General features: G+C 47.2%; 1 protein-coding gene across 2 annotated transcripts; it reads right to left on the bottom strand.

Moving 5' to 3' along the window:
* Positions 1 to 736: 736 nt before the first annotated feature.
* On the bottom strand, positions 737 to 27,535 carry pus7 (pseudouridine synthase 7). 2 transcript variants are annotated; one of them, XR_008810377.1, is made up of 18 exons: positions 27,410 to 27,535; positions 27,180 to 27,287; positions 24,777 to 25,094; positions 24,596 to 24,680; positions 21,903 to 22,022; positions 18,756 to 18,900; positions 14,074 to 14,185; positions 13,735 to 13,812; positions 12,519 to 12,647; positions 12,286 to 12,411; positions 12,115 to 12,176; positions 10,840 to 11,000; positions 8,872 to 8,998; positions 6,783 to 6,884; positions 6,028 to 6,157; positions 3,858 to 3,949; positions 3,414 to 3,625; positions 737 to 875 (listed from the first exon to the last, which is right to left on the bottom strand). XR_008810377.1 is itself a non-coding variant. In XM_056281786.1 (17 exons), exons 1-17 carry the CDS (start codon positions 27,496 to 27,498, stop codon positions 3,489 to 3,491), a joined length of 2,121 nt encoding a protein of 706 aa, XP_056137761.1. In that variant the 5' UTR covers positions 27,499 to 27,535; the 3' UTR covers positions 2,188 to 3,488. The 2 variants fall into 2 exon arrangements, 1 of the variants encoding a protein (XP_056137761.1); XM_056281786.1 differs by lacking the exon at positions 737 to 875 and having other exon boundaries at positions 2,188 to 3,625.
* Between the last annotated feature and the right edge of the window lie 368 nt (positions 27,536 to 27,903).

Below are 27,903 nucleotides of genomic sequence, written 5' to 3'. Positions count from 1 at the left end.
ACCGCAGGACAAACTCTTGAGGCGTCATACAGGCCTGTAATGAACGACCCATACATGGCTGCAGCCCAACGCTTCTGAGCTGATCAGCTGTTGCGTTAACAGCCATCCTGAATTACACCCGTCTCAGGTGACCTTTTGTTTCTCTAACGCAGATTAAACCGAGTTTTACATTTTACACCACACACACCCTCTCATCTGAAGAACCACTGACAGCGTTGACGTTTAGATTATGCTGAAGCATTAAAACTGCTTTTCACCGAACTTAAATTCAGTAACGCATCTGCCGTCACACTTCTGAGTGTGAACACCCTGCAAGTTCGTATGAAAGCGGCACATCAGTTAATTCTAGAAAGACTGGTTTTGTAAAAACCTGTGATAGTGATAAATACAAACTAATCCTGTTAGATCTTATTACCCTGCCTCCATTTGATGTTTCACATTATGGTCCTCAGGGTCTCAGTAAGACCACAGGTAACATTTTATGTACAGGCTACGATGATGAAGCAGCTCTTGCATGTGGTTTATTATAACAGATACACAAGTACCTGCAAGACGTTTTGAATGGGGCAGCTGCAAGATCCCACATACTGACCTGGACTCACTGTATGCACTGGACTGGACTGGACTCACTGCATGCACTGGACTAGACTGGACTCTCTGTATGCACTGGACTGGACTTGACTCTCTGCATGCACTGGACTGGATCCCTGTATGCACTGGACTGGATTCACTGTAGGCACTGGACTGGACTCCCTATACGCATTGGCCTGGACTCATCGTTTGCACTGGACTGGACTGGACTCACTGTTTGCACTGGACTGGACGGGATTCACTGTAGGGCACTGGACTGGACTTGTTTGCACTGGTACATCAGCCTGTCAAGTAGCCAGAATATCGAGTACTTGATATGTGTGAAGTGTACGTATCATATTTACTGTATATATTCTCACATTCATGCATTTCCTTTTTGTGTTGCTGCAATGGTTCATGGTGCTGCTTGTTTTTTCTTTTCACGCTGGCACTAAGCTACTATACTGCATCAAAACAATAACCACCAACATTGTCATGTGGCAATAACAATAACATAATCTATCAAAAAGTATGAGGTGGTCAATGAGGGGCCAGTGGTATTTAGGGGTCACACTGAAGTTGTTCTAAAAATATGGAGAATATACTTTAAAATACAATAGCATCTTATATAGTTGTGCAGTCTGGAGGATGAGGACACATAAGACAAACACAAGTGGATGTTTGGATATAGCAGAATAACAATCCTGTTTGGAGTCATGAAGAACTGAAAATATTGTGCACCAGACATCTTTGAAGTGTACCTCATTACTGTATGATAGTTGTATTTGCAGACAGCTGTATGGAAGAGCATTGAATACGAAATGCCGTTTCCCCCCAGCCCACAGCAGTGCAGCACAAACACAAACACGCATCCAAAACCTACAAGAACTACAAAAACACACATATTCAAACTAACACACATATCCAAACTAACACACATATCAAAACTAACACAAAAATCCAAACTAACATATATATCTAAACTAAAGAAGAAGAAAAAAATCACTGCCCAAGGTAACGAACGCCAGCCAATGACTGTCGGAACCACTGGTCTCATGGGCTAGCAGATAGCTTAGCCTGCCCCGCTTCTGCGTCCTGTCAGACCGCCCTTGGTGTTTCCTCTTCGGGCGCAACTCTAGGCAGGGGCCGTGGTCCTCGGGTCCGCCGGACAAAGCAGACCAGGCTCCTCCAGCTGGTCCAGCACCAGCTCTCCCAACCAGACACCCTCAACACACCTTCCGCACTCCACACGACGACACCAAAAACGTCAGAGTCAACACCAGATGAGGCCACCGCCACATTATAGCCTTATTATTGGTAGCATTATAGAGATGCTGATCTGAGGACAATAAGCAAACACAAACTCAGCATCTCGTACTGATTTGGGGTGAAATGAAAACGAGGAAGCAATCTAAAGCTGAGGCGGAGGAGACTCCAGATGACAGCGATGATGTTTAGTGAAGCCACCTGAAGCTTCGTCACTCCATTCAAAAGCAGCCATCTTGGTTTCGACTTACAGTTTTAGAAAGTCACGTCAATTTTTATTCCTGATTCACTGATTCACAGAGTCCCAGAGGGACGTGCATTCTGCTTCCGTCTTCCAACAGGTTTTTAACAGCATGAATGACAAGAACCTCTCCTACGGGACCGGATCCGTGAGGCAGAAAGGCCAAATCAAACCACAGCAACACATTTTACAACACTCTGTATTTCAGTAAAGTCATGAAGAACGACGGTTTCACAGTGTGGAGTTTATCTTTCCTTCAGCAACGTTCCTTTAATTCTCTTCATGACTGTTTACAACCAACAATCGACTGACAATAAAAAAAAAAAATCTTTTGTACAGCCGGGGGCAAACTTAGGCTCTGGGTGGCGGGGCTTTAAGGACTCGTAAAAGCCCCGCATGCTTCAACCCCAAACTTTCATTTTACATTTTAATGCACTATTTTGTACATGTTAAAACATAATCAGCATGTGTAAAAAAATTAAATAGTAGTAAAAAATTGAAATTTCAAATGCAAAAACAATATTTTTACGTGTCAAAATTTAATTTTTACCTTCAAGAGTTATATTTTCACATGTGAAAAATTCAAGAACTACAAGCCATGGCTTTCCCCGCATTATTCCAATGGAGCAATCATTTTTAGCAGCGTAAATCAAATCTGAACATTTATTGCTTCAATTCTTGCATTTAAAATTTCTGTTTCACGTTGGAATCGAATTTTTAGCGGTGAAGAATTATTACATGTGAAAATTATTATCAATTATTACAATTAAAAATTAATTATTAAATCAAAAAATGAAGGAAAACTTATTTCTACATTTAAGAACACAATTTCTACATGTAAAACTTACATTTTCACTTGTAAGGATTCCGTTTAAACATGTAAACTGATAATAAATGAAATTGTACATGGAGGAATTGTAGCAATGCATATTCAAATTTGATTATAGTAGTAAAAACGATTCCTCCCACTGAAATGAACGGGGAGAAAGCCACGAATTAATTAATAATTGAATGTTTACAGGTAAAAATGTAATTTTGACACATTCAGATTGAATTTTAACATGTACAAAGTAGTGGATTAAAAGATGAGCAGCCGCATACAAGTGCACCTAACAAAACAATACGTTCACCCTCCGATGCAGGGTAAAACTGCTTACCAAAATAAAAGCGTTGTGAACGATAAAATTGCTCTCTGTGAAGGTGGAAGTCGTAGTGTTAACATCAGCCTGACATCTTTAAAAGGGAGGACCGCTAGGTTCAAACAGAACCGACCTCCCCCCCCCACTGGGTTCCAACAGAACCGACTCCCCCCCCGCCATACACACACTTCACTCACATTAGCGAGTAGCCGCGGTACACTGCTGCTTTGCAGCTCATAAGCCTATTTACGTCGCCAAACTCTTTGCTAGTGTCAGTTGAACCACGTGGTGTTGAGCTGCGTCTGGTTTTTGATGCTGGTGTCCATCTTGAGCACCTCGCGGATCGCCATGGTGGCGTAACAGGAGGGCGGCAGGGAGAATTCCATTCGCAGAGCCTGGTACTTTCCCTCTACAGACAGACAGAGACAGAGCAGAGATTAAACCGACAACAGGAAAAGGACGGTCACACATTGAAGACAGAAGACACGATGACTGTATTTACATGCAGTCAGTAATCTGACTGAGGTGAACAACCTAATTAAGGTGATAGTCTGATGAAGTTGTCTACATGTGTTTGCGTGGGGCGTCCAGTTTATCACCGGTTCAGGACATCCAGACCTGAGCGCGGGTTCGGACCGTACCTTTGTTGAAGACGGGGCCGGGTTTGTCCTCCAGTTTCTCCACGTCAGTGTGGATCAGGGGGATCCTGGGGTCGTCGTACTGAATCACCTCCCTACAGGACAGAGACACCACAGCACTGAGCCCCATATGAAGCTAATGAGGCGTTACAGTAATACAGCAGCATTTTTCCCCCTTTTTCTCCTGAATTGTACCCGGCCAATTACCCCACTCTTCCGAGCCGCCCCGGTCTCTGCTCCACCCCCTCTGCCGATCCAGGGAGGGCTGCAGACTACCACATGCCTCCTCGGATACATGTGGAGTCGCCAGCCGCTTCTTTTCACCTGACAGTGAGGAGTTTCACCAGGGAGACGTAGCGCATGGGAGGCTCACGCTATTTCCCCCCAGTCCCCCCGAACAGGTGCCCCGACCGACCAGAGGAGGTGCTAGTGCAGCAACCAGGACACATACCCACATCCGGCTTCCCACCCGCAAGACACAGCCAATTGTGTTTGTAGGGGTGCCCGATCAAGCCGGAGGTAACACGGGGATTCGAACCCGAGATCCCAGTGCTGGTAGGCAACGGAATAGACCGCCATGCCACCCGGATGCCCATGTAATACAGCAGCACTTTGAAGGGGCAACATGAATAATTCACTTTCCTGAAGAATGACATCTATAACCAGGACAGTTCAGCAGCGGTTGCAGGATTGTCCTGATTAAAACAAAACTAAGTGATTAACAGGTCCCACCTTCCCAGATTTTTGCATTAAAAAACAAAAAACAAAAACAAAAAAAAAACAAGGTGAGCTGTGTTTTTTATTGTTTGATCCCCTTCTAATGAAAAGATTTCTGAACTACGCAGCAAATAAAGTTCTACTGACGACATTTGAACATGGCTGATATCAGCGAACACGTTTGAATTTGTCTTCTGTCTGCTTGAAGCCAACGGATGATCTGCTGTGGCGACCTCCAACGGGAGCAGCCGAAAGTAGTGATAGTAGCAGTTGCTGTTATTCACATCCCTGTACACCAGAGGTTAGCACTCAGGTCAAAATTACATGTTAAAGGATAATTGTGGGTTTTTTTTTAATCAACCTCCATCTTATTTTTGTAGTTTTTGTGTATCGTGCCTATCAGATATATTTTACTCACCGGCTTCATGGTGTAGCATTCAGACTATTCACAGAGGGTTAGGGAAGAGTTGCAATCACAACATTGGGAGATGGTGACAGATGTACTCCGAGCTCCCTCCGGATGTCCGAGCTCCTCACCCTATCTCTAAGGCTGAGCCCAGACACCCTACGGAGGAAACTCATTTCAGCTGCTTGTATCCGCCATCTCACCCTTTCGGTCACTACCCAAAGCTCGTGACCACAGGTGAGGGTTGGGACGAAGACTGACTGGTAAAGTGAGAGCTTTGCCTTCCGGCTCAGCTCCCTCTTCACCACAACGGTCCGGTACAACGTCCGCATTACTGCTGATGCTGCACCAGTCCGCCTATCAATCTCCCGCTCCATCCTACCCTCACTCGTGAATAAGACCCCGAGATACTTGAGGCAACAACTCATCCCCAACCCGGAGGGAGCAACCCACCATTTTCCAGTAGAGAACCATGGCCTCAGACTTGGAGGTGCTGACTCTCATCCCGCCCATTTCACACTCAGCTGCAAACCGCCCCAGTGCGCGCTGGAGGTTGCGTTCTGATGAAGCCAACAAAATTGTTAAATGCTTTTGTTAAAACGACACGTTAAAAGTTTGCGTTCAGTTGCCCCGTACGAGACCATTGTAATGCCGTGTCCAGCAGTGGTTCCTCATCCAATAGAGTAAAATGATGTTGTCACCGATACGCACAACGGCGACAATTAAGAAATTAAGACCGAGGTTGGAAAAAAAACGGAATTATCCTTTAAATATTTGCAGACGCTTGTCTAAATCAACTAGCCAGACTCAATTCATCTCAAGTGGCCCGTTCACCAAAACCACACGCAACAAACAGTCGAGGCTGTAGCGCCCAGACAGCATGTCAGTGATGAGAGACAGAGGTGATTCTCAAGGGGAAGCTGGCATTGGACACCTCTTGAAAAGTAAGACATATTACAATGTCAGGCTAAAAGCTGCATCCCTGCCTCCGTCATGGTGGAGTTTCACACAGCTCTAAGCAAACAATGAACAACACGACTGTCAACCAACCAGCTGACATCGCTGGGTCTGACGAGGACGCGTCTGTAGGCTCCAGCCAGAGAGTAGTCCTTCACTTTGTGCCACATGTTGTCGATGTCCAGCCCGTCCACAGACAGCATCTCCCTGTAGCCCTTACCCACTGACAGACATGACGGAAACAACAACACCATCCACATGTGAGAACATTTAAATGCCACTCTTGGCTAACTCTGTATTTGCAGATCAAAATTTTCTTTTCACGTGAGGGTATCCCCCCTTTTTCTCCCCAATTGCACCTGGCTAATTACCCCACTCTTTCCGAGCTGTTTCGGTCACTGCTCCACCCCCTCTGCCGATCCGGGGAGGGCTGCCAGCAGCCACGTGTCCTCCGGTACATGTGGAGTCACCAGCCGCTTCTTTTCTCTTTTCACCTGACAGTGAGGAGTTTCACCAGGGGGGACGTAGCATATAGGAGGATCACGCTATCCCCTCCCCAGTTCCCCCTCTCCCACGGAACAGGCGCCCCGACCGATCAGAGGAGGCGCTAGTGCAGGACACATACCCGCATCCGGCTTCCCACCCACAGACACGGCCAATTTTGTCTGTAAGGATGCCCAACCAAGCTGGAGGTAACATGGGGATTCGAACCAGCGATCCCCATGTTGGTAGGTAACGGAATAGACAGCTACGCTACCTGGACGCCCCTCACAATCTATTTTTGACATTCTGCACAACGCAAAACAACTGAAATAAACCCCAGTAGCCGACTCTCGCCACCACCTTACCGTGGTGAGAGGGGTAGATGACGTCAAACCCCGGAAGAGGCATCACGATGTCGTGGATGGAGTGACGCTCAGCCTCCTCTGCAGACAGAACGTGTGCTGTGGCTTTTTACAAACACATAAAGAGAGGCAGAGGACATCAGCAGACTGAACTTCCTGCAGAATATCACAGCGCTTAAGCTGTTTTTGGACCCGCCATGATTATCTGGGCTCTTACAAAACATCTCAGCAAATGAATTTCCACGACTGTTCAATAAAACACACATTTTGTGAGCAACAAAGTCCAATCGTTTTCAAAGTTCATATGCTTTTTCACTGCTGGTTTTCAATGATTTTTCCATGACTTCTCCTTAACTTGAGCTTAATTTCCATGACCTAAAGAAACTTTTTTAATGTTGCCCTTAAAGTGTTTTAACGCTAAAGCTACTACGACTACTAATACTTTTGGCCTTTGGCGTTAGGGGGCGCCACAGCGGATCATCCGTTTCCATTTCTTCCTGTCCTCTGCGTCTTCCTCTGTCACACCAGCCACCTGCATGTCCTCCCTCACCACATCCATAAACCTCCTCTTTGGCCTTCCTCTTCTCCTCTTCCCTGGCAGCTCCATATTCAGCATCCTTCTCCCAGTATACCCAGCATCTCTCCTCCACACATGTCCAAACCATCTCAATCTTGCCTCTCTTGCTTTGTTTCCAAACCGTCCAACCTGAGCTGTTCCTCTAATATAATCATTCCTAATCCTGTCCTTCTTCATCACTCCCAATGAAAAGCTTAGCATCTTCATCTCTGCCACCTCCAGCTCCACCTCCTGTCTTTTCATCAGTGCCACTGTCTCCAAACCATACAACATAGCTGGTCTCACAACCATCTTGTAAACCTTCCCTTTAACTCTTGCTGGTACCCTTCTATCACAAATCACTCCTGACACTCTTCTCCACCCACTCCAACCTGCCTGAACTCTTCTTCACCTCTTTTCCACACTCCCATTTACTTTGAACAGTCAACTCCAAGTATTTGAACTCATATGCCTTTGTCACCTCCACTCCTTGCATCCTCACCAGTCCACTGTCCTCCCTCTCATTCACGCATAGGTATTCCATCTTGCTCCTACTGACTTTCATTCCTCTTCTCTCCAGTGCATACCTCCACCTCTCCAGGCTCTCCTCAACCTGCACCCTACTCTCGCTACAGATCACAATGTCATCCGCAAACATCATAGTCCATGGAGACTCCTGCCTGATCTCGTCCGTCAACCTGTCCATCACCATTGTAAACAAGAAAGGGCTCAGATCCGATCCTTGATGTAATCCCACCTCCACCTTGACCCCATCTGTCATTCTAACCACACACCTCACCAATGTCACACTTCCCTCATACATATCCTGCACCACTCCTACATACTTCTCTGCAACTCCTGACTTCCTCATCCAATACCACACCTCCTCTCTCGGCACCCTGTCATGTGCTTTCTCTAAATCCACAAAGACACAACGTAACTCCTTCTGGCCTTCTCTATACTTCTCCATCAACATTCTCAAAGCAAACATCGCATCTGTGGTGCTCTTTCGTGGCATGAAACCATACTACTGCTCGCTGATCGTCACCGCTCCTCTTAACCTAGCTTCCATTACTCTTTCCCATATCTTCATGCTGTGGCTGATCAACTTCATACCTCTGTAGTTGCTACAGTTCTGCACATCACCCTTGTTCTTAAAAACCGGTACCAGTATGCTTCTTCTCCACTCCTCAGGCATCCTCTCACTTTCTAAGATTGTGTTAAAAAATCTAGTTAAAAACCCCACTGCCATCTCTCCTAAACACCTCCATGCCTCCACAGGTATGTCATCAAAGTGTTTTAACACTATATATGATGTGAAAATCAGTCTATATTTCAAATACTGTTTATCAGTCACTCTGCTCTCAAAAACTTTTTATTTGTCCATTTGAAGTTACCGATTGTTGAGACTACACCTATATGTACGCCCGCCGTCATACACTATTGACAAGCTAGCTAGCTAACTGATAAGACCTGCGGTGTTAACGTAGCCTGTCTGAGCACTTTTCCCGAGGTGTGCAGTGACCCAGTTCTCACCTCCTCTGAGCACCAGGTCCCCCTCCACAGCCTTCAGCCCAAACGCCTCTATTCTGCGGCTCACCATGGTGTTCCACACCACGCTCTGGTAGCTGTGGATGTACATCAGGCGGTTGTTGCGAGGGATCTGGGAAGAGACAAAACGCAGTCGTGTGAAAATTCAGTCAAGATACATCTTCTTTGGACATATAAAGCCAACTGTGACCGTATGTAAGTCACTACTGTTTCACTGACTCAAAGTGTCGTTCTTAAATTGATTATCCGAGGTTTGTTGTGCGCATGCACACACACATGCACACACAGATATATACAACCCCTAATCAGAAAAGTTGGGGCAGTATGTTGAATTAAAACTGAAAAGTGATCGGTACATTATCTTTGACCTGTATCACATTGAAAACAATACCGCAGCACATTATTTGATGTTTTATCTCATGAACTTCTTTTGTTTTCTTCTTCTTTATGGATTAAGCCCCCCTTTTTCTCCCCAATTGTACTTGACCAATTACCCCACTCTTCTGAGCCATCCCGGTCGCTGCTCCACCCCCTCTGTTGATCCGGGGAGGGCTGCAGACTACCACATGCCTCCTCCCACACATGTGGAGTCGCCAGCCGCTTCTTTGCACCTGACAGTGAGGAGTTTCACAAGGGGGACGTAGCACGTGGGAGGATCACGCTATTCCCCCCAGTTCCCCCCCCCCGAACAGGCACCCTGACCGACCAGAGGAGGTGCTAGTGCAGCGACCAGGACATTGTGTATACACACACACACACACACACACACACACACACACACACACACACACACACACACACACACAGACTTTCAGCAATTCCCTGCTTTGCATTAACAGTTACCCTGTGATCACTCCAAAAGCTTCATGAGTGAGAAAAAGCAGCCGGCAGTCATTCATTTTCTACGAGAGCTGATGACGGGGAGAAGCGAGCAGCACAATATCATCCTCCAGAGCAACAATGTGACGTAGAGCTCAAGTTAACCTTATGCAAAGGAATTGAATCAAGTGCAACTGGACTTGGTATATATCCGTGAAGACGTTTCGCCTCTCATCCACGAGGCGAAATGTCTTCACGGATATATACCAAGTCCAGTTGCACTTGATTCAATTCCTTTGGATAACCATGACCTGGATGAATGAGAACATTCACAGACAAGTTAACCTTATGCAAATTAGTGTTGATAAGCTTGAGCAGCAACCACTTGCATATTAGGATTTCTTTCCACTTTAGGATTTCCACTACAAACTTGAAGGCCATAGCTGGGTCCAAACCAACTTGATGTCCTCAGCACAACTTGAATGACCTCGAGCTTGGAGACTACTGCTAGAGATCTGGCAGCAAGCCGCTAGCTTCCATAGCCACCTCATGACACACACATTCAGTTCTAGTAGCGGCCCAGAACCACTAGAGCCCTTTAGCTGTTGGCCAATAAAAAGTTCAACTAAAACACATTGGTGTAGCATGCCTTGCTCAAAAAGCCCTTTATTGGGGCCTCCGGGTTGCTTAGCGGTCTATTCCGTTGCCTACCAACACAGGGATCGCCAGTTCGAATCCCCGTGTTACCTCCGGCTTGGTCAGGCCTCCCTACAGACAACTGGCCGTGTCTGCGGGTGGGAAGCCGGATGTGGGTATGTGTCCTGGTCACTGCACTAGCGCCTTCTCTGGTCGGCTGGGGCGCGTGTTCGGGGTGGGAGGGGGAAATGGGGAAATAGTGTGATCCTCCCACGTGCTACGTCCCCCTGGTGAAACTCCTCACTGTCAGGTGAAAAGAAGCGGCTGGCGACTCCACATGTATGGGAGGAGGCATGTGGTAGTCTGCAGCCCTCCCCGGATCGACAGAGGGGGCGGAGCAGCGACCGGGACGGCTCGGAGGAGTGGGGTAATTGGCCCAGTATTGCAGACTCAAACCAGGAAATATGATGACACAACAACAATGCATGATGCACCCACCAGTCCAAAGGCGGAGACGATGTTCTTCTTGCCATACATGGACAGGCCGTGCAGCAGCTGCCCCTCCACGCAGCGTTTGACGGGCAGCTTTTTGAGGGCCGCCACCGGGTCCTGAGTCTTGGCCCACTCCTCCCTGCAGCGCACCAGGTAGCCTTTCTCCGCTGGCAGAGGCGAGAGACAGATGGTGGGTGAGACAGGGCGAACAGATACAGGCATTCATACAGCACAAGCCGTGCTGCACACGTGCAATGGATTTTACCACAGCTGTTAGTCTGCCGGGCCGTAGGAGTCAAGAAGCGAGATTTGTCCGTCACAATGTAACAAAAATTCTTCTTTGACATACAACAAACAACACAATAAATCACCATAAAACAACACATTAAAAAGCCACAAGAGTATAAAGGTTAAACCATTTTACAAGAGAAAAGGTTAAAAGAATATTTAAAAAAAGACAAGTTTTTAGTGTTTAATCCAGACTTTTTTTGCTCAGACTTGTCTCACCAAGTGACCCATAGTTGATATCAGTACAAACAGACCTCCCCCCGCAAAATACCCCGACGTACAAACAAAAACAAGACATGGCATCCTGTGACGGTGCCAAGACATTTCTCTGGCACCGGCCTATCGTCACGAGTCCTCGTGTAGTCTGAACAGAGCAATCTCCCCGAAGAGATATTAAACTAGTATCGTCACAATCACCAGTTCGAATCCCCGCGTTACCTCCGGCTTGGTCGGCGTCCCTACAGACACAATTGGCCGTGTCTGCAGGTGGGAAGCCGGACGTGGGTATGTGTCCTGGTCGCTGCACTAGTGCCCCCCTCTGGTCAGTCGGGGGTGCCTGTTCGGAGGGGGAGGGGGAACTGGGGGGGAATAGCCTGATCCTCCCACGCGCTATGTGCCCCTGGTGAAATTCCTCACTGTCAGGTGAAAAGAAGCGGCTGGTGACTCCACATGTATCAGAGGAGGCATGTGGTAGTCTGCAGCCCTCCCTGGATCGACAGAGGGGGGTGGAGCAGTGACCGGGACGCCTCAGAAGAGTGGGGTAATTGGCCGCATACAATTGGGAGAAAAGGGGGGGGCGGTTCCCAAATTGGAATTATCTCAATGTGTGTCAGTGCATTTTCTCAATCCTATCTGGTCACATTCAAGGAAAATTAATAATCAGAGCAGAGTTGAATTTAAGGTGCTGAAAAAAAGCATGCGAGCACTTCAGAGAGAAAGAAAAAGTGGAAAAGGTGGTGACAAATAAAAAGATTAAAAAAAACAGTTAATCACCTCCAGGGCGCGGTTTCAGAATCAAGTCCACCACCTCGTTCCAGTTGTTCTTCAGGATAGCCCTGGCTCACACAGAAGACAGGGCAAGGTCACATCATTGTAAACGAGCAGACATCACCAGCCTCTCTTCCTTACCCATCCCTGGTTTTAACACAGTCCTTGCGGTCTCACCTTCCGACCTGGTATGTGGGCACAGCCGTGGTGCCGAACCGCTGCATGCCGTAGTAGTTAATGAAGCCCGTCTCCTTGAGGGACGTCATGGCATGCTGGACCTGCTCTGTTGTTCCTGAGATGTTCCTGACAACAGAACCAAAAGACGAGACGGGTCACCGGTGTCCACGACAGCTCGGTAATTGGCTCTAAACCTTTCGGCAATGCTGAGGAATGTGTCGGCGCCTACCAACCTGAGGACCACAGTGAAGCGGTTTCCCTGCAGCTCACCCAGCTTCAGCGGGTGGTTTTTGTAGCAGAAGTTCCCCAGTTTGAAATTTATGAGGCACTTGTTGAGGTGAGCCAGCCTCTCGGCAGTGATCCTGAGGGGGGACGGAAAAGGTCTTCTTTAATTAGGTGTCACATACAACAAGGTGATCTGTCGGAGACGGGTTGTCTAGCAACAGCGGTGGGGGAGTTAAATCACCTTCTTTGTTGAAATGTTATTTGGATGCACATCAGCATATAACCGCCTGCAAGCAACTTTAAATTACCATCCTGAAAAATAACATGCTAACAAATGTCCTTTTTTACACTGTCTGTCGGTGGCGTATTTGAGACAATAGCTAACATCAAAATCACGACTGAAGGCTTTGGAAGTTGCTCATTTTCAATGATTACATTCAGGTTGGAGATGTTACAGCAAATAGAATTTTAGGATCCATCAACGGGATCAAATGCGGGTGGAGGAGGGGGGTAGCTGTGATTCTGGGGAAGTTAAGTTGTGGCTTACAAGAACCCAATTGTACTTGGCCAATTACCTCACTCTTCTGAGCCGTCCCGGTCGCCGCTCCACCCCCTCTGTTGATCCAGGGAGGGCTGCAGACTACCACATGCCTCTTCCGATGCACGTGGTGTCGTCAGCCGCATCTTTTCACCTGACAGTGAGGAGTTTCACCAGGGGGACGTAGCGCATGGGAGGATCACGCTATTCCCCCCCAGTTCCCCTCCCCCCCAAACAGGCGCCCTGACTGACCAGAGGAGGCGCTACTGCGGTGACCGAGACATGTACCCACATCCGGCTTCCCACCCGCAGACACGGCCAATTGTGTCTGCAGGGATGCCCGAGCAAGCCGGAGGTAACACGGGGATTCGGACCGGCGATCCCCGTGTTGGTAGGCAACGGAATAGACCTACGCTACCCAGACACCCTGTGTTTGTTTTTCAGCAATGGGAAAGATGCAGACACAGCAGCACTACAGTTGCCATGTCAACTGCTTCACCTGGAACGAATCGCCGGGATTTTGGAGTGGTCAAATACCGACGCAGATACCAGTGTGATCATGGCTGACGATCGTCAGGTTTGTGGCTTTAAGTACAAACGAAAAAAGAAAAAAAAAATATATATATATATATATATATATATTTAAATATATATAAACTAATTTGGCAGTAAGACTACACACTTACTTGAGAACCGCTACTTCCTGTATGGTGATGGCTCGCTTATCCTTTGTCCCCATGTAGGAGAACACATTGGGCCTCAGCCTAGAAGAACAATATTCACATATAACCATCAAGGAAAAAGCATGACAATATGTGTCTTGTTCTGTATGAGTGTATTATTCATTTATATATTATATTTATATTTATATTTATGCAGTGCTCAAGTTTGGAACATAACACATGAATATATTACATACCATGAAATGTTTGCATTCATAAATAACATGATTACATGGGGAATAACATTCTTTATGAGGGTGTAGTATAGCTGTGCTGGCAAGTGAATGGGCGGTGCACACGGACTTGAGGAACTTGGACAGCAAGTTGATGGCCTCCATGGTGTCCTTGTTTTCCTTGTACATGACGAAGTGACAGTAACTGCTACGGCCTTTGGGCCACGAGTGTTTCCTGGGAGCTTTCATGGAGACAGAGACAAAGAATAGAACCAAGAAAATGGGAAAAGTCAGATAATTCATGACCAAACATGGTGCTGTCACAGCTAGAAAAGCGCTATTACAAAATGCAACTTAACTTATTACAAAATTCAAATTACACAAGTAATTTAAGTGTCTCCATAGGATTTCAAATACTACTCAGACATTGTGCTTTTCACAGAAATCTAAAAGTTCATCGGAAAAAAACAAACAAAAAAACAATCCAATAAGAGTATCACAAGCCAGAATGGAGACAACTGCCATCACAACAGCTGTAGCGCCCCCGCTGGCGCTGAACAGAAGTTCTTACCTGCTGCCGATTTGACCTCTGTCCACCCAGAGAAAAGCAGAAGGAGGATAGAAGAGTGTTACTAGGAAAAAAAAGACTCGTATGTTTTGCGGGACAAGCTGGCAGGTGAGCTCTGCATGCAAGGACCTGTGGGTGGTGAGCGCTGTGCCCTAACTTCTCCGTGCAGTAGGAGAGCCGGGTGAACACGGCAGGAGGCCATTAGAGCCTCTCGGGGACCGTGCTCAACACTTCACTCTGCACCTTACTCGTGTATTTTTGCCTCTTGCTGTCGGCCTTTAAGTGGGATGCAGGATGTGGTGGATTGAAAATAGAACTGAACCAAACACATGCCTGTGTGGACCGAAGCACTCATGAGGCCAGTGTGGCGGTCAAGTGCATATCCGGTGAAAAAAAAAAAAAGCAATTCAGCTTTGTCCATACTTAAGGCAATTAATACAACATTTGGAAATAAGTCAAAAGGAAATAAACTAAGTCTGATTCTGTGGTTGGGGTCATGCAGGTTTTGTTGATCGTGCACCTGTGCATGCTCCTTGCGTTCATGTCCGCCAGTTTCTCCTACGACCACATGCAAGAGGACAAGAGAGGACATGCAACAAAACCCTTTTCCAATCACCATGTTCGCATATAATAACACATACGTCCCAGTAGGGCTGTGCGATATGACGACATATATCATGTGATGACAGAAAGCATCTACCGCCTCATAGTAAGCTGTATAGTTTGTTTCACTGTGTTGAAAACCACACTCTTCACGGTAATATGTTTCGTCATTTGGACGACCTTCTCAGCTCTTTGCACAGTACGGACGCAGGCAGGAAATTTGCATGAAGGCAATACAAACAAACATGGAGGACGGTGAACGTAACGCAGGACGGGGTAATTCCGAACAGAAGGACTCTGACCAGCCAGGGCAAGACGAGTAGCTTGTGCCTAAAAGAGGGGCTACTTCTATCCTATGGATGTGGTTTGGGTATGAAAAGTCTTGACACGGACCAGAAAACCGTACTTTGCAAAATATGCCGCACGCCGGTCCCCACGACAGACTCAAACACCACGAGCCTCTTTTACCACCTACGCAAGAATTGCATCAAGACAGTATGGAGAGTGTACAGATGAGGGCCGCAGAAGCACAGCCGAGTGCTCAAAACAAACCCCAGACTCGGAGGCTGCAAGAGGCTCTTGCCCGCAGCACACCACATGTCAGAATCATGAAGATGGAAGGAGATAACGACTGCCGTTTTCTATTTACCTTTTTATATTTTACACGTTAATATTTTGTTACATGCTTAATTGAAAATTGCGCAGTTTCTAAATAAAAGGAGAAAAATAATCAAAGATGAGTAAGTACCTTGTATTTGTTGAGTATATAATTCAAAATGTAATAAGAAATAGGCCTTTCCATGTGGTCATTTTATATAAACTACTTATTCATTGAATTTACAGAACATGTGCTATATTACTGTATGTATTGTTATCGTGATATGAACAACCTATATCGTGATATGTATCGTTATCGTGATATGAATGACCTATATCATGCTATGTATCATTATCGTGACATGAATGACCAATATCGTGATATGAATGACCAATATCGTGATGTGTATCGTTATGGTGATATGAATGACCTATATCATAATATGTATTGTTATCATGATATGAATGACCTATATCGTGATATGTATCATTATCGTGATATGAATGACCTATATTGTAATATGTATCATTATCGTGATATTATCGTTATCGTGATATGAATGACATACCATGGTATGTATCATTATCGTTATATCAATGACCTATATCGTGATATGTATCGTTGTCGTGATATGTATGACTTATATTGGGATATGAGATTTTGGTCATATCGCACAGCCCTGCGTCCCAGGTAGAAGGGAAGATTTCATGTGATCCATCACTTGATAGATATAATTCTCATTAATCTTTAATGAAAACATGACTAAACATGCACTTAGGCCTGACACTCCAAAGAACAGCATTTTACTGCATTTTGGCCTGACTTCCACTAAATGCAAATCACAGCGGACTGCTGAAACGAGCAATGGAAAAAAATAAGGTCTAAATCCGGTAATTCTGTTATCATTTAACAGAAACTACTGACAGTTTTCTCTCTGTATGCACAACTTTCTGATGTTTCGTCATTTACACCAAAATCAATTTATATCATTTTTAAAGACATGTTGAGATGAAAAATGTCGGTTGTCCATTTAGCCAATTACCCCTACACTAACAAAGCTCTATCTAACAAATGTCTGTAAGCATGCTCAATAATCCAGGTAAGGAAATCACAGAGGTGAATCAGTTCATCTGCACAATGCATCCTCATCCCATGGCATCATATACTGACTCTGTTGACCAAGTGTCAGCATATACTAATATTCAACATATGATGCCACGGGATAAGCATGAGTTTGTGAGCAGGATGAGCTAAAGATAGGACCAGGGTAGGATGAGCTGCGCTCAACTGCATCACAACATCACATCACAACATTTAGCCCTGTAGCACAATCCACTGTATGAGTGCTGGTTCCCTTGAAATGCAGTGACAGTCTTCTGAAAACTCCCTTTGCGCACTTTTGACTTGGGTTGAGTGAGGTTTCTAGACTGCAATTTGCCAATCTGAAGTCCTTGAACCATTTTCTGTTATCTGAGGGAAACATCCATCATTCAAACTGCTTATTCTGCTCTCGGGGTCGTGGGGATGCTGGAGCCCATCCCAGCAGTCATTGGGCAGCAGGTGGGGAGACACCATGGACCGGCTGCCAGGCCATCACAGGGTTAAGGTTAGGGTTAGGCTAACCCCCCCCCCCCCACACACACACCTAGGGACAATTTAGTACGGCCGGTTCACCTGACCCACATGTCTTTGGACTGTGGGAGGAAACTGGAGCACCCGGAAACCCACGCAGACACGGGGAGAACATGCAAACTCCACACAGATGATGATCCGGGACGACCCCCAAGGTTGGACTACCCTGGGGCTCGAACCCAGGACCTTCTTGCTGTGAGGCGCCCTGAGGGACCCATATTGTTTGAAAATATTTGTAATAAAGTATAAAATCTCATCTTTGTGTGGCTTGTCCGAGTCTACTCTCAACCGCATCTGCCAATACAGGTACTCTTGTTCTTCTTCTACTCCTCCTTACTGTGCGGCAGGAAGAACAACCGTTGCCAATTCTGCGTTCATTCACCTGAGCTTACTTGTTTGTTATCACCATGGACATCATACTGGATGTAATAAAATATGCATCCATCCATCCATTATCAAAACCGCTTGTCCTGCTCACAGGGTCGCGGGGATGCTGGAGCCTATCCCAGCAGTCACTGGGCGGTAGGCGGAGAGACACCTTGGACAGGGAATTAAGAGAAATAATAAAAAGCCTCTCGTCGGGGAAGGAATTTGGTGCTCTACCCACAGATTTCAGAAAATGAGGCGTAGAAGAGGGACAGGAGCCCTTATTGACAGATGCATTAAAAACTGGACTCTGAGAAACAATACAAAGGTGACATTTTGGTGCATATGAAACCAATAGTTTTCGGTCATTATGCAGCTGCGCTGGCGTGACAGAGGGAAACGCAGAAGACAGGAAGAAATGGAAACGTATGATCCGCTGTGGCGACCCCTAACGGGAGCAGCCGAAAGTAGTAGTAGTAGTAGATGCAGCTGCACTGTTCATAAGGTTGGGGATACCTGCAGCCAGCTGAGACTGAAGAGGTCACTTAGACGAGGTTTCTCCCACTAAATGTTGTGTCCGGATGAACTGATTCACCTCTCATGTGCATCAAAATCCATACCAACAATTTGAGCCAAAGCTAACAGTACATCTGCTTCTATCATACACAGCATCACTACCACCCTTGCTTTCCCAAACATCCATCATGAGGTATCCATCCATCATGTGGGACAGGGAAAAAAATTGGTCCGGAGTTCCCTGGTGTTCTCTAGATCAGATTTCATCTATTTCAGGGAATAAGGAATTCTTAACATTTTCCATGTCCCGTCCTACCGTCCTCCAACACTTTCCCCTGCCGAACCCGTCTTTAAAGAGTGTGCAGGTTCTCGTATCTCCCGAGAACCACAACGAGAGCCACAAATCCAGAAAAAAGAGAAGACGTCACACTAAGCTCGTGATTTTCATTCGACCTGAACGCTGACGTACACTTGATGGATCAGAAAACCAGTGTGAAGATCTACCGCCCCCCCCTCCCTTCTGAAATACCTGCGAGGGCTTTCTTCCCAGCGTTGTGGTAAGCCACAATGAATTTGCGACCTTCCCGCTCCTCCGTCTTGGTTTCCAGACCAGGAAACTGGGTCTTGATAGCTTTGTGGATCAGCGTCCGCTTTTCTTTCGTATCATCCACCACCTGAAAATGTCAAGAGAGGATCTCAGCATCAGCATGTGTTTCCATCTGGCATTTCAATGTTCCAACATGGAACCAAAACACATGCCCCTTTGTTGAGCAAGTCCATCAGCTGATGAGAACCACTTGAAAGTCTTCTTACCACAATAGGTCTTTGTTTTTTTTTGGAGCCGCTTGTCTTCTGTTACTCAAGAACTTTACAGAAGAATGACAGCAGCAAGTGGCAAGAAATCCTCAGCAACAGTGGGCAGTGGTCTATAAATTACTCCAAATTAAATTAGATTACATAAGAGATAACTGGGTGACAAGCCTAATAGTCATGTAAAGGGTCAAAATCATTATTTGGCTGTAACTTTGACAAAAATTATGCTTAATTTACTTCAAATTGATACAAAACGTTTGACTTTCCACCCCCCCCCCTTTTTCTTCCGAATTGTGTCCAGCCAATTACCCCACTCTTCTGAGCCATCCCGGTCACTGCTCCACCCCCTCTGCCAATCCAGGGAGGGCTGCAGACTACCACAAGCTTTCACCTGACAGTGAGGAGTTTCGCCAGGGGGACGTAGCGCTTGGGAGGATCACGCTATTCCCCCCAGTTCCCCCTCCCCCCGATAAGGTGCCCCAACCGACCAGAGGAGGCGCTAGTGCAGCAACCAGGACACAGACACAGCCAATTGTGCCTGTAGAGAAGCCTGGCCAAGCCGGAGGTAACACGGGGATTCGAACCAGAGATCCCCGTGTTGGTAGGCAACAGAATAGACCGCTACGCTACCCAGATGATTTTTTGATAATTTTGTCTTTGATCTGAGCGATGTAACTCTTCTGTTATTACAGAATATCCAAGATGGCTGCCATAATGTGTGGTTTACTTGACTATAGCCCTTGCGGCTGTCGTCTGTGAGACGTTGCCTTCAGATTCCCACGTGTTCTGCAGGAAGCGGCACAGTGATGGAAGGGTAGTTGGGCTTCGTCATCCTCCAGAACCTCTTATTTGTCCTTTATTTCACCTTTGATTATGGCTGCACTTGAGCTTGTGTTATGATTCACCCTCACGCGCTACCATATCTCTGACTGTGTTAGTGATATACCCGGCTCTTCTCTATGTTTCTGGGGCTCTTTAACAGTCAGATAATGGTACTGCGTTGGATGGCGCTCCACTGATAATGCAGCCTGTATTTCCTGTGACTGTCAAGCAGGCTTAAAACTGAGCATGATGGTACGGGTGATGAACAGTTTTAAATTCATGCGCTGTTGTATGAAGGAGCAGAGGGATTTCAGAATGACAGTGAGCAGGCAGGAGGAGGTCAGGAGGACAGTGAGCCGGTAAGACCTAGTAGCAAAGATGTGAGTGACAAAGGAGTGTAATATATGCCACCATATCAGATATTTAGGCAAACCATACTTTTAGGAACTGATGGGATGCACAACCATCATAACCTACTGTTCTCAACTAATGTGCTAGGACTTTTATGATTTGGGGGACTCACTCCCCCAAATCATTAGAGACTCAGGATCCCTCCCACTCTTCCAATCTCGTCTGAAGACACACCTCTTCTCCACTGCCAAATTTAGATTACTGGGTGGTCTATGTCTTTACTGTTAGTCAGGAACAGGCCTAGATGCTGTATGGTAGTAACACACCTGCCTACCTCTTTGGCAGGTTGACAGTGTCTTTGTTCTGGTACAGTACTGTGTGGGTCTGTCTGTCTGAGCGGAAATGATGGTCTGCTGTTGTTGTGTGAGTGGGTCTGAATTGCTGGGAGTTTTGCTCTAGAATACTTTGTTGGTGTGGGAAGATGGTGGTGCAAGTTCATGTTTGCAGCGGCCTCAAACAGCACCCGTGTGGGAAAATGGCGGCGCAGATTCACATTTACAGCAGCCTCACCCAGTAAAGTCCATGCAGTGTCTTTGTCCACATCTAAGTTTGTCTTCATTTGATGGCTGGGAGGGCTAGTGCTGGATCGGCTGGGACAGCTTGGTCTGCTATGTCCTGTGGGCCCAGGAACCACGGCTCTGCCTGGAGCTGTGCCCGAAGCGGTAACACCAAGGGTGGTCTGACAGGACGCATAAGCAAGGCAGGCTAAGCTAACTGCTAGCCCATGCAGACCGGCAGTTCCGATAACACCGAGGGCGGTCTGGTGGTGGCCTCGCCTAGCCTTGACTGTGTTTTTACTGTCGTTGTGTGGAGTGCGGGGAGGTGTGTCAAAGGTGTCTGGCTGACAGACTTGGCATTGAATCGGCTGGGGAAGCTTGGTCTGCTAGGTCTGGTGGGTCCAGGGACCACAGCCCTGCTTGGAGCTGCACCCGAGGGGGTAACATCGAGGGAGGTCTGACAGGACGTGGAAGCGAAGCAGGCTAAGCTTACTGCTAGCCCATGCAGACCGGCAGTTCCGACAGTCATCCTGGCATTCGCTCTCTTGGATAGTGAATGTTTTGTTTTTGTCTTTGTGTTGCACTGCTGTGGGCTGGGGGACATGGTATTTCGTTTCATTTCATGTGCGCAGGTGCACGAAATAAAATGACAAATAAATGTTCCCGATTCCTGAACGGGCCTAGATGCTGTATGGTAGTAACCCACCTGCCTACCTCTTTGGCGTGTTGATAGTGTCTTTGTTCTGGTACAGTATTGTGTGGGTCTATCTGTGTCGGAGCGGAAATGATGGTCTGCTGTTGTTGTGTGTGTGTGCATGTGTGTGTGTGTGTGTGTGGGGGGGGGTCTGCTCTGCCGACAGTTTTGCTCTAGAATACTTGGTTGTCGACCCCTGACTACAAAAGTTGTGGTACGTGCCCCATGAGCTGGTGTAATGGATTTGATTCATCATCATCTATAGACTGCAGACATGATGTTAAACAAGACTGTCAGGATTGTAAGACTTCAGTTCACTGAAGCGCACGCCTGCACTGTACCGGGTTCCCCTTACACCCTGGAGAAAAAGTTGACTCCCCTGATTATCACTGTACAGTTTGCACTTTGCTTGTAAAGGTACTGAAGTGAGCAGACTCACCTCTATGTCAACATTGCTTTCTTTATTCTTGAAGAGTTGCAGCTCTTCAAGCTGCCGTTTCTGCTCCTCTGTCAGCACCTCCGTCTCCTCCCCCGCCTGCTGCTGAGCCCCCGGGACTGGCTGTCAGACAACAGAACCGGAACAAAGAAAGTACTTCAACACAGAGTCTCATCTAACGGGACCAGGACAGTAAAAACCCAGAGCGTCACCTCTGCGATTACGCCAAAAAGCATTCCTGCTGACCAGACAGCCAACAGGCCCGGGAACACCATGGTTTCTGCCGAGTCTATTTTGCAGGAAATGAGGTCGTGACATTGTTTTTGTTGACCTAGTGTATTGCCTTGGTACAGGGCATGGCTTTGTTTTCAGGCAGTTGAGCGTTCAGAATTGGCTTTATTCTGAAGTACAGCAAATTCAATACAAATCTTAATGATATTGAGTCAGTGCTGACCAAAGCAGACAATTTCACAACTTCTACTTCCTGGATTTTTTTTTTTTTTGATATTTGGGAGACCGTTGATGAGATGTACAAATGTTCACAAGAATACCCTGAAACATAAAAGTACTACAGAGCTTATAAATCCAGTAGAAATTTCAGAACCAGGTCATCCAGGTAGCGTAGCGGTCAACTCCGTTGCCTACCAATACGGGGACCGCCAGATCGAATCCCCATGTTACCGCCGGCTTGGTTGAGCGTCCCTACAAACACAATTGGCTGTGCCTGCAAGTGGGATGCCGGATGTGGGTATGTGTCCTGGTTGCTGCACTAGTGCCTCCTCTGGTCAGTTGGGGCGCCTGTTCGGGGGTAAAGGGGAACTGGGGGGAATAGCGTGATCCTCCAGCGTGCTACGTCCCTCTGGTGAAACTCCTTACTGTCAGGTGAAAAGAAGCGGCTGGCGACTCCACATGTATGGGAGGAGGCATGTGGTAGTCTGCAGCCCTCCCCGGATCGGCAGAGGGGGTGGAGCAGTGACCGGGACAGCTCGGAAGAGTAGGGTAATTGGCCAGATACAATTGGAAGGGAAAGGGGGGGGGGATCCCCCCCCCAATTTTTTTTTTAGAACCAGGCATTAATGACGGGTTTAGGTTACTTAAATCATTGGTTCTCAACCCGGGCACTGGGACCACCAAGGGGGTTGTGAGATCATTTCTGGGGGTCGCCAAACGGTTCTGGAGAAAACAAGCACAAAACCGTCCAGACCAATGGCATATCTATGCAAAAAATAGGTGTACTGTCTCTTTAACTGCTGTGACATCACAGTATAAAAGGCGGCGCTCTCTGCGCTAGCCCACTGTATACGTACCTCAAGACTTCTTCGAGAGAGCAATATAATACTGAACGTCTTTACATTTAGTGGAAAATAAATCATTCTTCATATCAGGATCAGCATAGAAAAACATTGGAGGCATCTAAAGTTACAGAAATCGAACTTAAATCACTGTCACCTTTAAAAACGCATTCAATTTACCGTCATATGATTCACCTCAAGACATACATTAGCAATAACAGCTTCTGTGCAAATAACAGGGATACCATTTTAAGTGTCAGCTTCATTAGAGGACCCTGGGATCCAGCGGTCTTGGTGGCTATTTTGCGTGGAGGAACGATTGTCGAGAAAATCGAAGGACAGCGAGGACATCCGCAGACTAACAGCATATTGGATATATGAAAGACTATACCTAAGATGCGAGTAGGACGCAGCAGTCGCGGCGATCGAAGGACAGCGAGGAGAACAGGTGCAGTCTGACATGCTCGCGCATGAGTGACCACAATGTGTGTCCGTGAATGAGTGACCACAATTTGTGATGCACAGAGAAAAAATACAATAACATATTTTGGACTGGGGAATGGTTTTTACATTACATCTCCTGTACCAGTTTTTCCTTCCATTTTCTCCCCAACTGTATCCAGCCAATTACCCCACTCTTCCGAGCTGTCCCGGTCGCTGCTTCACCCCCTCTGCCAATCCGGGGAGGGCTGCAGACTACCACATGCCTCCTCCCATACATGTGGAGTCGCCAGTCGCTTCTTTTCACCTGACAGTGAGGAGTTTCACCAGGGGGACGTAGCACATGGGAGGATCACGCTATTCCCCCCAGTTCCCCCTCCTCCTCGAACAGACACCCCGACCGACCAGAGGCGCTAGTGCAGTGACCAGAACACACACCCACATCTGGCTTCCCAGCCACAGACACAGCCAATTGTGTCTGTAGGGACGCCCGACCAAGCCAGAGGTAACACAGGGATTCAATCCGGCGATTCCCGTGTTGGTAGGCAACAGAATAGACCGCTACACTACCTGGACGCCCCCAGAATCGATTTTATTGAGTGTGTTTGTGCATCCAAGTGTGTGTGCACATGAGATGCCATTATTTCAGTAAATCTAAAAACACTGATCAAAGCCAAAACTGAATTAGTCATTGTGTCTGTGGGCAAAGCAAATGTCTTCCTCAGTGAGTTTAGTAGCTTCCATGTGTGCTATTACGGTAATCCCTCAACAGTCTCAGGCACAGAGTTTACGAGGGATCAGTTTGCATTGAATGTTTTGAGTTAAATGTCTCAGGGCTATGGGGGGGGGGGGGGGTCACGAACACCAATCCGATTATTCTATTTTGGGGGTCGCGACTCGAAAAGGTTGCGAACTACTTACTTTAAACATGTGCAGGTGTTCAAGTTTCAATAGACTTCTCACCTCGATCTCTGGAGGAATGGAAAGGTCATCCAGCTGCACAGTCTTGCCTTGCTTGTTGATCTCGTGCACCACAAAGTCAGAATACCTGAGCAGAAAACCGCACGATGGCGTGATCTGTTCAAATGACTCAAAATGAGAAAGGATGCTCATGTCTGTGTGCTAGCAATGCCGTAGGACTAACCTCTCCTTCAGTATACCGGAGAAGCCCTTGTGATCGCTGACAAACTTCAGAATGCCCACGTCAACCTCAGTGAGCCCATGCTTCATCATGTCAGCAAAGCTCTCGCCGTCGTCCTCTCCATCCTCCTTGTCACTTCCCTCTCCTTCCGGCTCTCCCTCCTCATCTTGGTCTGGCCCTTGGGAACGACCTCCGTTCTCCTGGTCATCCTGAATTCTGGGTTTCTTGGTGGGTACATCCCCTTCCTCCAATGAACAGACTCTCTTTTCCCCAGCTTGGGCTGGGACGAGAGGCAGTTCAGATTCCTCCATCAGTGTCGAGCTGATCAAATAATGACACAGAGAGATAGCAATGCAAATAACCTGTAATGCTGGAGAAGCTATTTTGGTAACCTTTTGAGAGGGGATGCTATAGAACATTTATGGTCAACTTTATTGCTCAGTGGGGCCAGAAAATTAGATATGACTTATGATGGCGCTAGGGGTGGGGATCTCTAGGCACCTCACGATTCGAGTCCAATTCAGAGGGCTACGATGCGATTATAAAACGATTATTGATGCATCTTGATGCATCAACATGTTTGATTTCTATACATTTTTTTTCTTCACAGTGCGACTACTTGATACTTTTAAAACATAGCATTATTTGTCTACTACTACTACTACTACTTTCAGCTGCTCCCGTTAGGGGGCGCCACAGCGGATCATGTTTCCATCTCTTCCTGTCCTCTGCATCTTCCTCTGTCACACCAGCCACCTGCATGTCCTCCCTCACCACATCCATAAACCTTCTCTTTGGCCTTCCTCTTCTCCTCTTCCCTGACAGCTCCATATTCAGCATCCTTCTCCCAGTATACCCAGCATCTCTCCTCCACACATGTCCAAACCATCTCAATCTTGTCTCTCTTGCTTTGTCTCCAAACCGTCCAACCTGAGCTGTCCCTCTAAAATACTCGTTCCTAACAATACGTCCTAAACAATATCGACAATAAGTTATTAATAATTCAGCCGTAACAAAACTCTGTATAGTTGTGACATACCTGTTGGGTATACATAATTACATCCAGTATTCTATGTATTTTTCCATTTATTTTATTTTGAGTGAAATATGCAAGTAGTAGTAGCTGCTGTAAACCGGAGTCAAATTCCTCGTAATGCACAAGTACACTTGGCCCATAAAGTGGATTCTGGTTGTGATAAAGTTGATTATGATGTGTGTATGTAGAATGCCATCCCAACATTTCCTACTTTCGGAGGCAGGGAGGTGAGGCGTTGCTATGGTTAACCTGGTCAAACGGAATCCCAACTGAGGCGAGGCGTTGCTATGGTTAACCGGGTCAAACGGCATCCCAACTGAGGCGAGGCGTTGCTATGGTTAACCTGGTCAAACGGAATCCCAACTGAGGCGAGGCGTTGCTATGGTTAACCTGGTCAAACGGCATCCCAACTGAGGCGAGGCGTTGCTATGGTTAACCTGGTCAAACGGCATCCCAACTGAGGCGAGGCGTTGCTATGGTTAACCTGGTCAAACGGCATCCCAACTGAGGCGAGGCGTTGCTATGGTTAACCTGGTCAAATCTGAGGTGAAGCATTGCTATGGTTAACCTGGTCAAACGGCATCCCAACTGAGGCGAGGCGTTGCTATGGTTAACCGGGTCAAACGGAATCCCAACTGAGGCGAGGCGTTGCTATGGTTAACCTGGTCAAATCTGAGGTGAGGCATTGCTATGGTTAACCTGGTCAAACGGCATCCCAACTGAGGTGAGGCGTTGCTACGGTTAACCCGGTCAAATCTGAGGCGAGGCGTTGCTATGGTTAACCTGGTCAAACGGAATCCCAACTGAGGTGAGGCGTTGCTATGGTTAACCTGGTCAAATCTGAGGCGAAGCGTTGCTATGGTTAACCTGGTCAAATCTGAGGCGAGGCGTTGCTATGGTTAACCTGGTCGAACGGAATCCCAACTGAGGTGAGGCGTTGATACGGTTAACCTGGTCAAATCTGAAGTGAGGATTTGTTATGGTTAACATGGTCAAAACTGAGGTGAGGCGTTGCTATGGTTAACCTGGTCAAACGGCATCCCAACTGAGGCGAGGTGTTGCTATGGTTAACCTGGTCAAATCTGAGGTGAGGCGTTGCTATGGTTAACCTGGTCAAACGGCATCCCAACTGAGGCGAGGTGTTGCTATGGTTAACCTGGTCAAATCTGAGGTGAGGCGTTGCTATGGTTAACCTGGTCAAATCTGAGGCGAGGCGTTGCTATAGTTAACCTGGTCAAATCTGAGGTGAGGCGTTGCTATGGTTAACCTGGTCAAATCTGAGGCGAGGCGTTGCTATGGTTAACCTGGTCAAACGGAACCCCAACTTCATAAACGGATCAGGGGAAACAAGGCGACTTTTGCGGACCTACCGTCTCCGGAGTTGATACGGCAAAGCGAAGCGACGACGCTCGGTCCGGAAAACACCAGAACCCCGCTGGGGACGTGTGGCGGGCCCTGATCCGAGCCTGGTGGACGCGCTACAACAAACACACGGAGGAGGAGGAGGAGAGAAACGCTTTAACTTGCGAGTTTACGTCGTCTAAGTAATGGAATAAACACCCTGGCGTCTAAGTCAGTAAGCCACAGGAGCCGGCGGTACCTGGACGCGGAGACGTTTCCCAGCGCCGAACGCAGACCGCGTACGAACCTGCCGTGTCCGCCGACGTTCAGCAGGACACGGAAACCCATCACACGCCAGCTCTCCGCCCGCCACCACGTGCGAGCGTGCGCGCGCGTGCGCACTTCATCCCGGAAGCAAACCGCTCGCGTTGGAGAGGGAAAAAAAAAATCCGGCTGCTTTAAAATGATTGGTGCTCGGGCCTGTCAATCACACGGCTACCGGCGCGTTTGTTTTCGTGCGACTTTAGATCCTGCTAAATTTCACGAGGACAAAAAAAAACAGCGTGTCCGTCAGGAAATCTTTTAATGATTTATTGTTGTCGTACGAATCTGTCACGCCTTATGTCTCGTGGTTTCCCCCCCCCGGTCATTCCGCCTGTTCCGTATTATATTTTCTTTACTGAATTAAGAGAAAGTTGTAGCAGCCCACACCTGATACAAGACCGAGAGGTTCCGCCCGGTGGCGCGTCACGC

Source organism: Lampris incognitus, chromosome 6 (genome assembly GCF_029633865.1).
Source record: "Lampris incognitus isolate fLamInc1 chromosome 6, fLamInc1.hap2, whole genome shotgun sequence".
Lineage (NCBI taxonomy): Eukaryota > Metazoa > Chordata > Actinopteri > Lampriformes > Lampridae > Lampris > Lampris incognitus.
The sequence above is the reverse complement of the archived record's forward strand: the minus strand, read 5'-3'. Positions and strand labels throughout refer to the sequence as shown.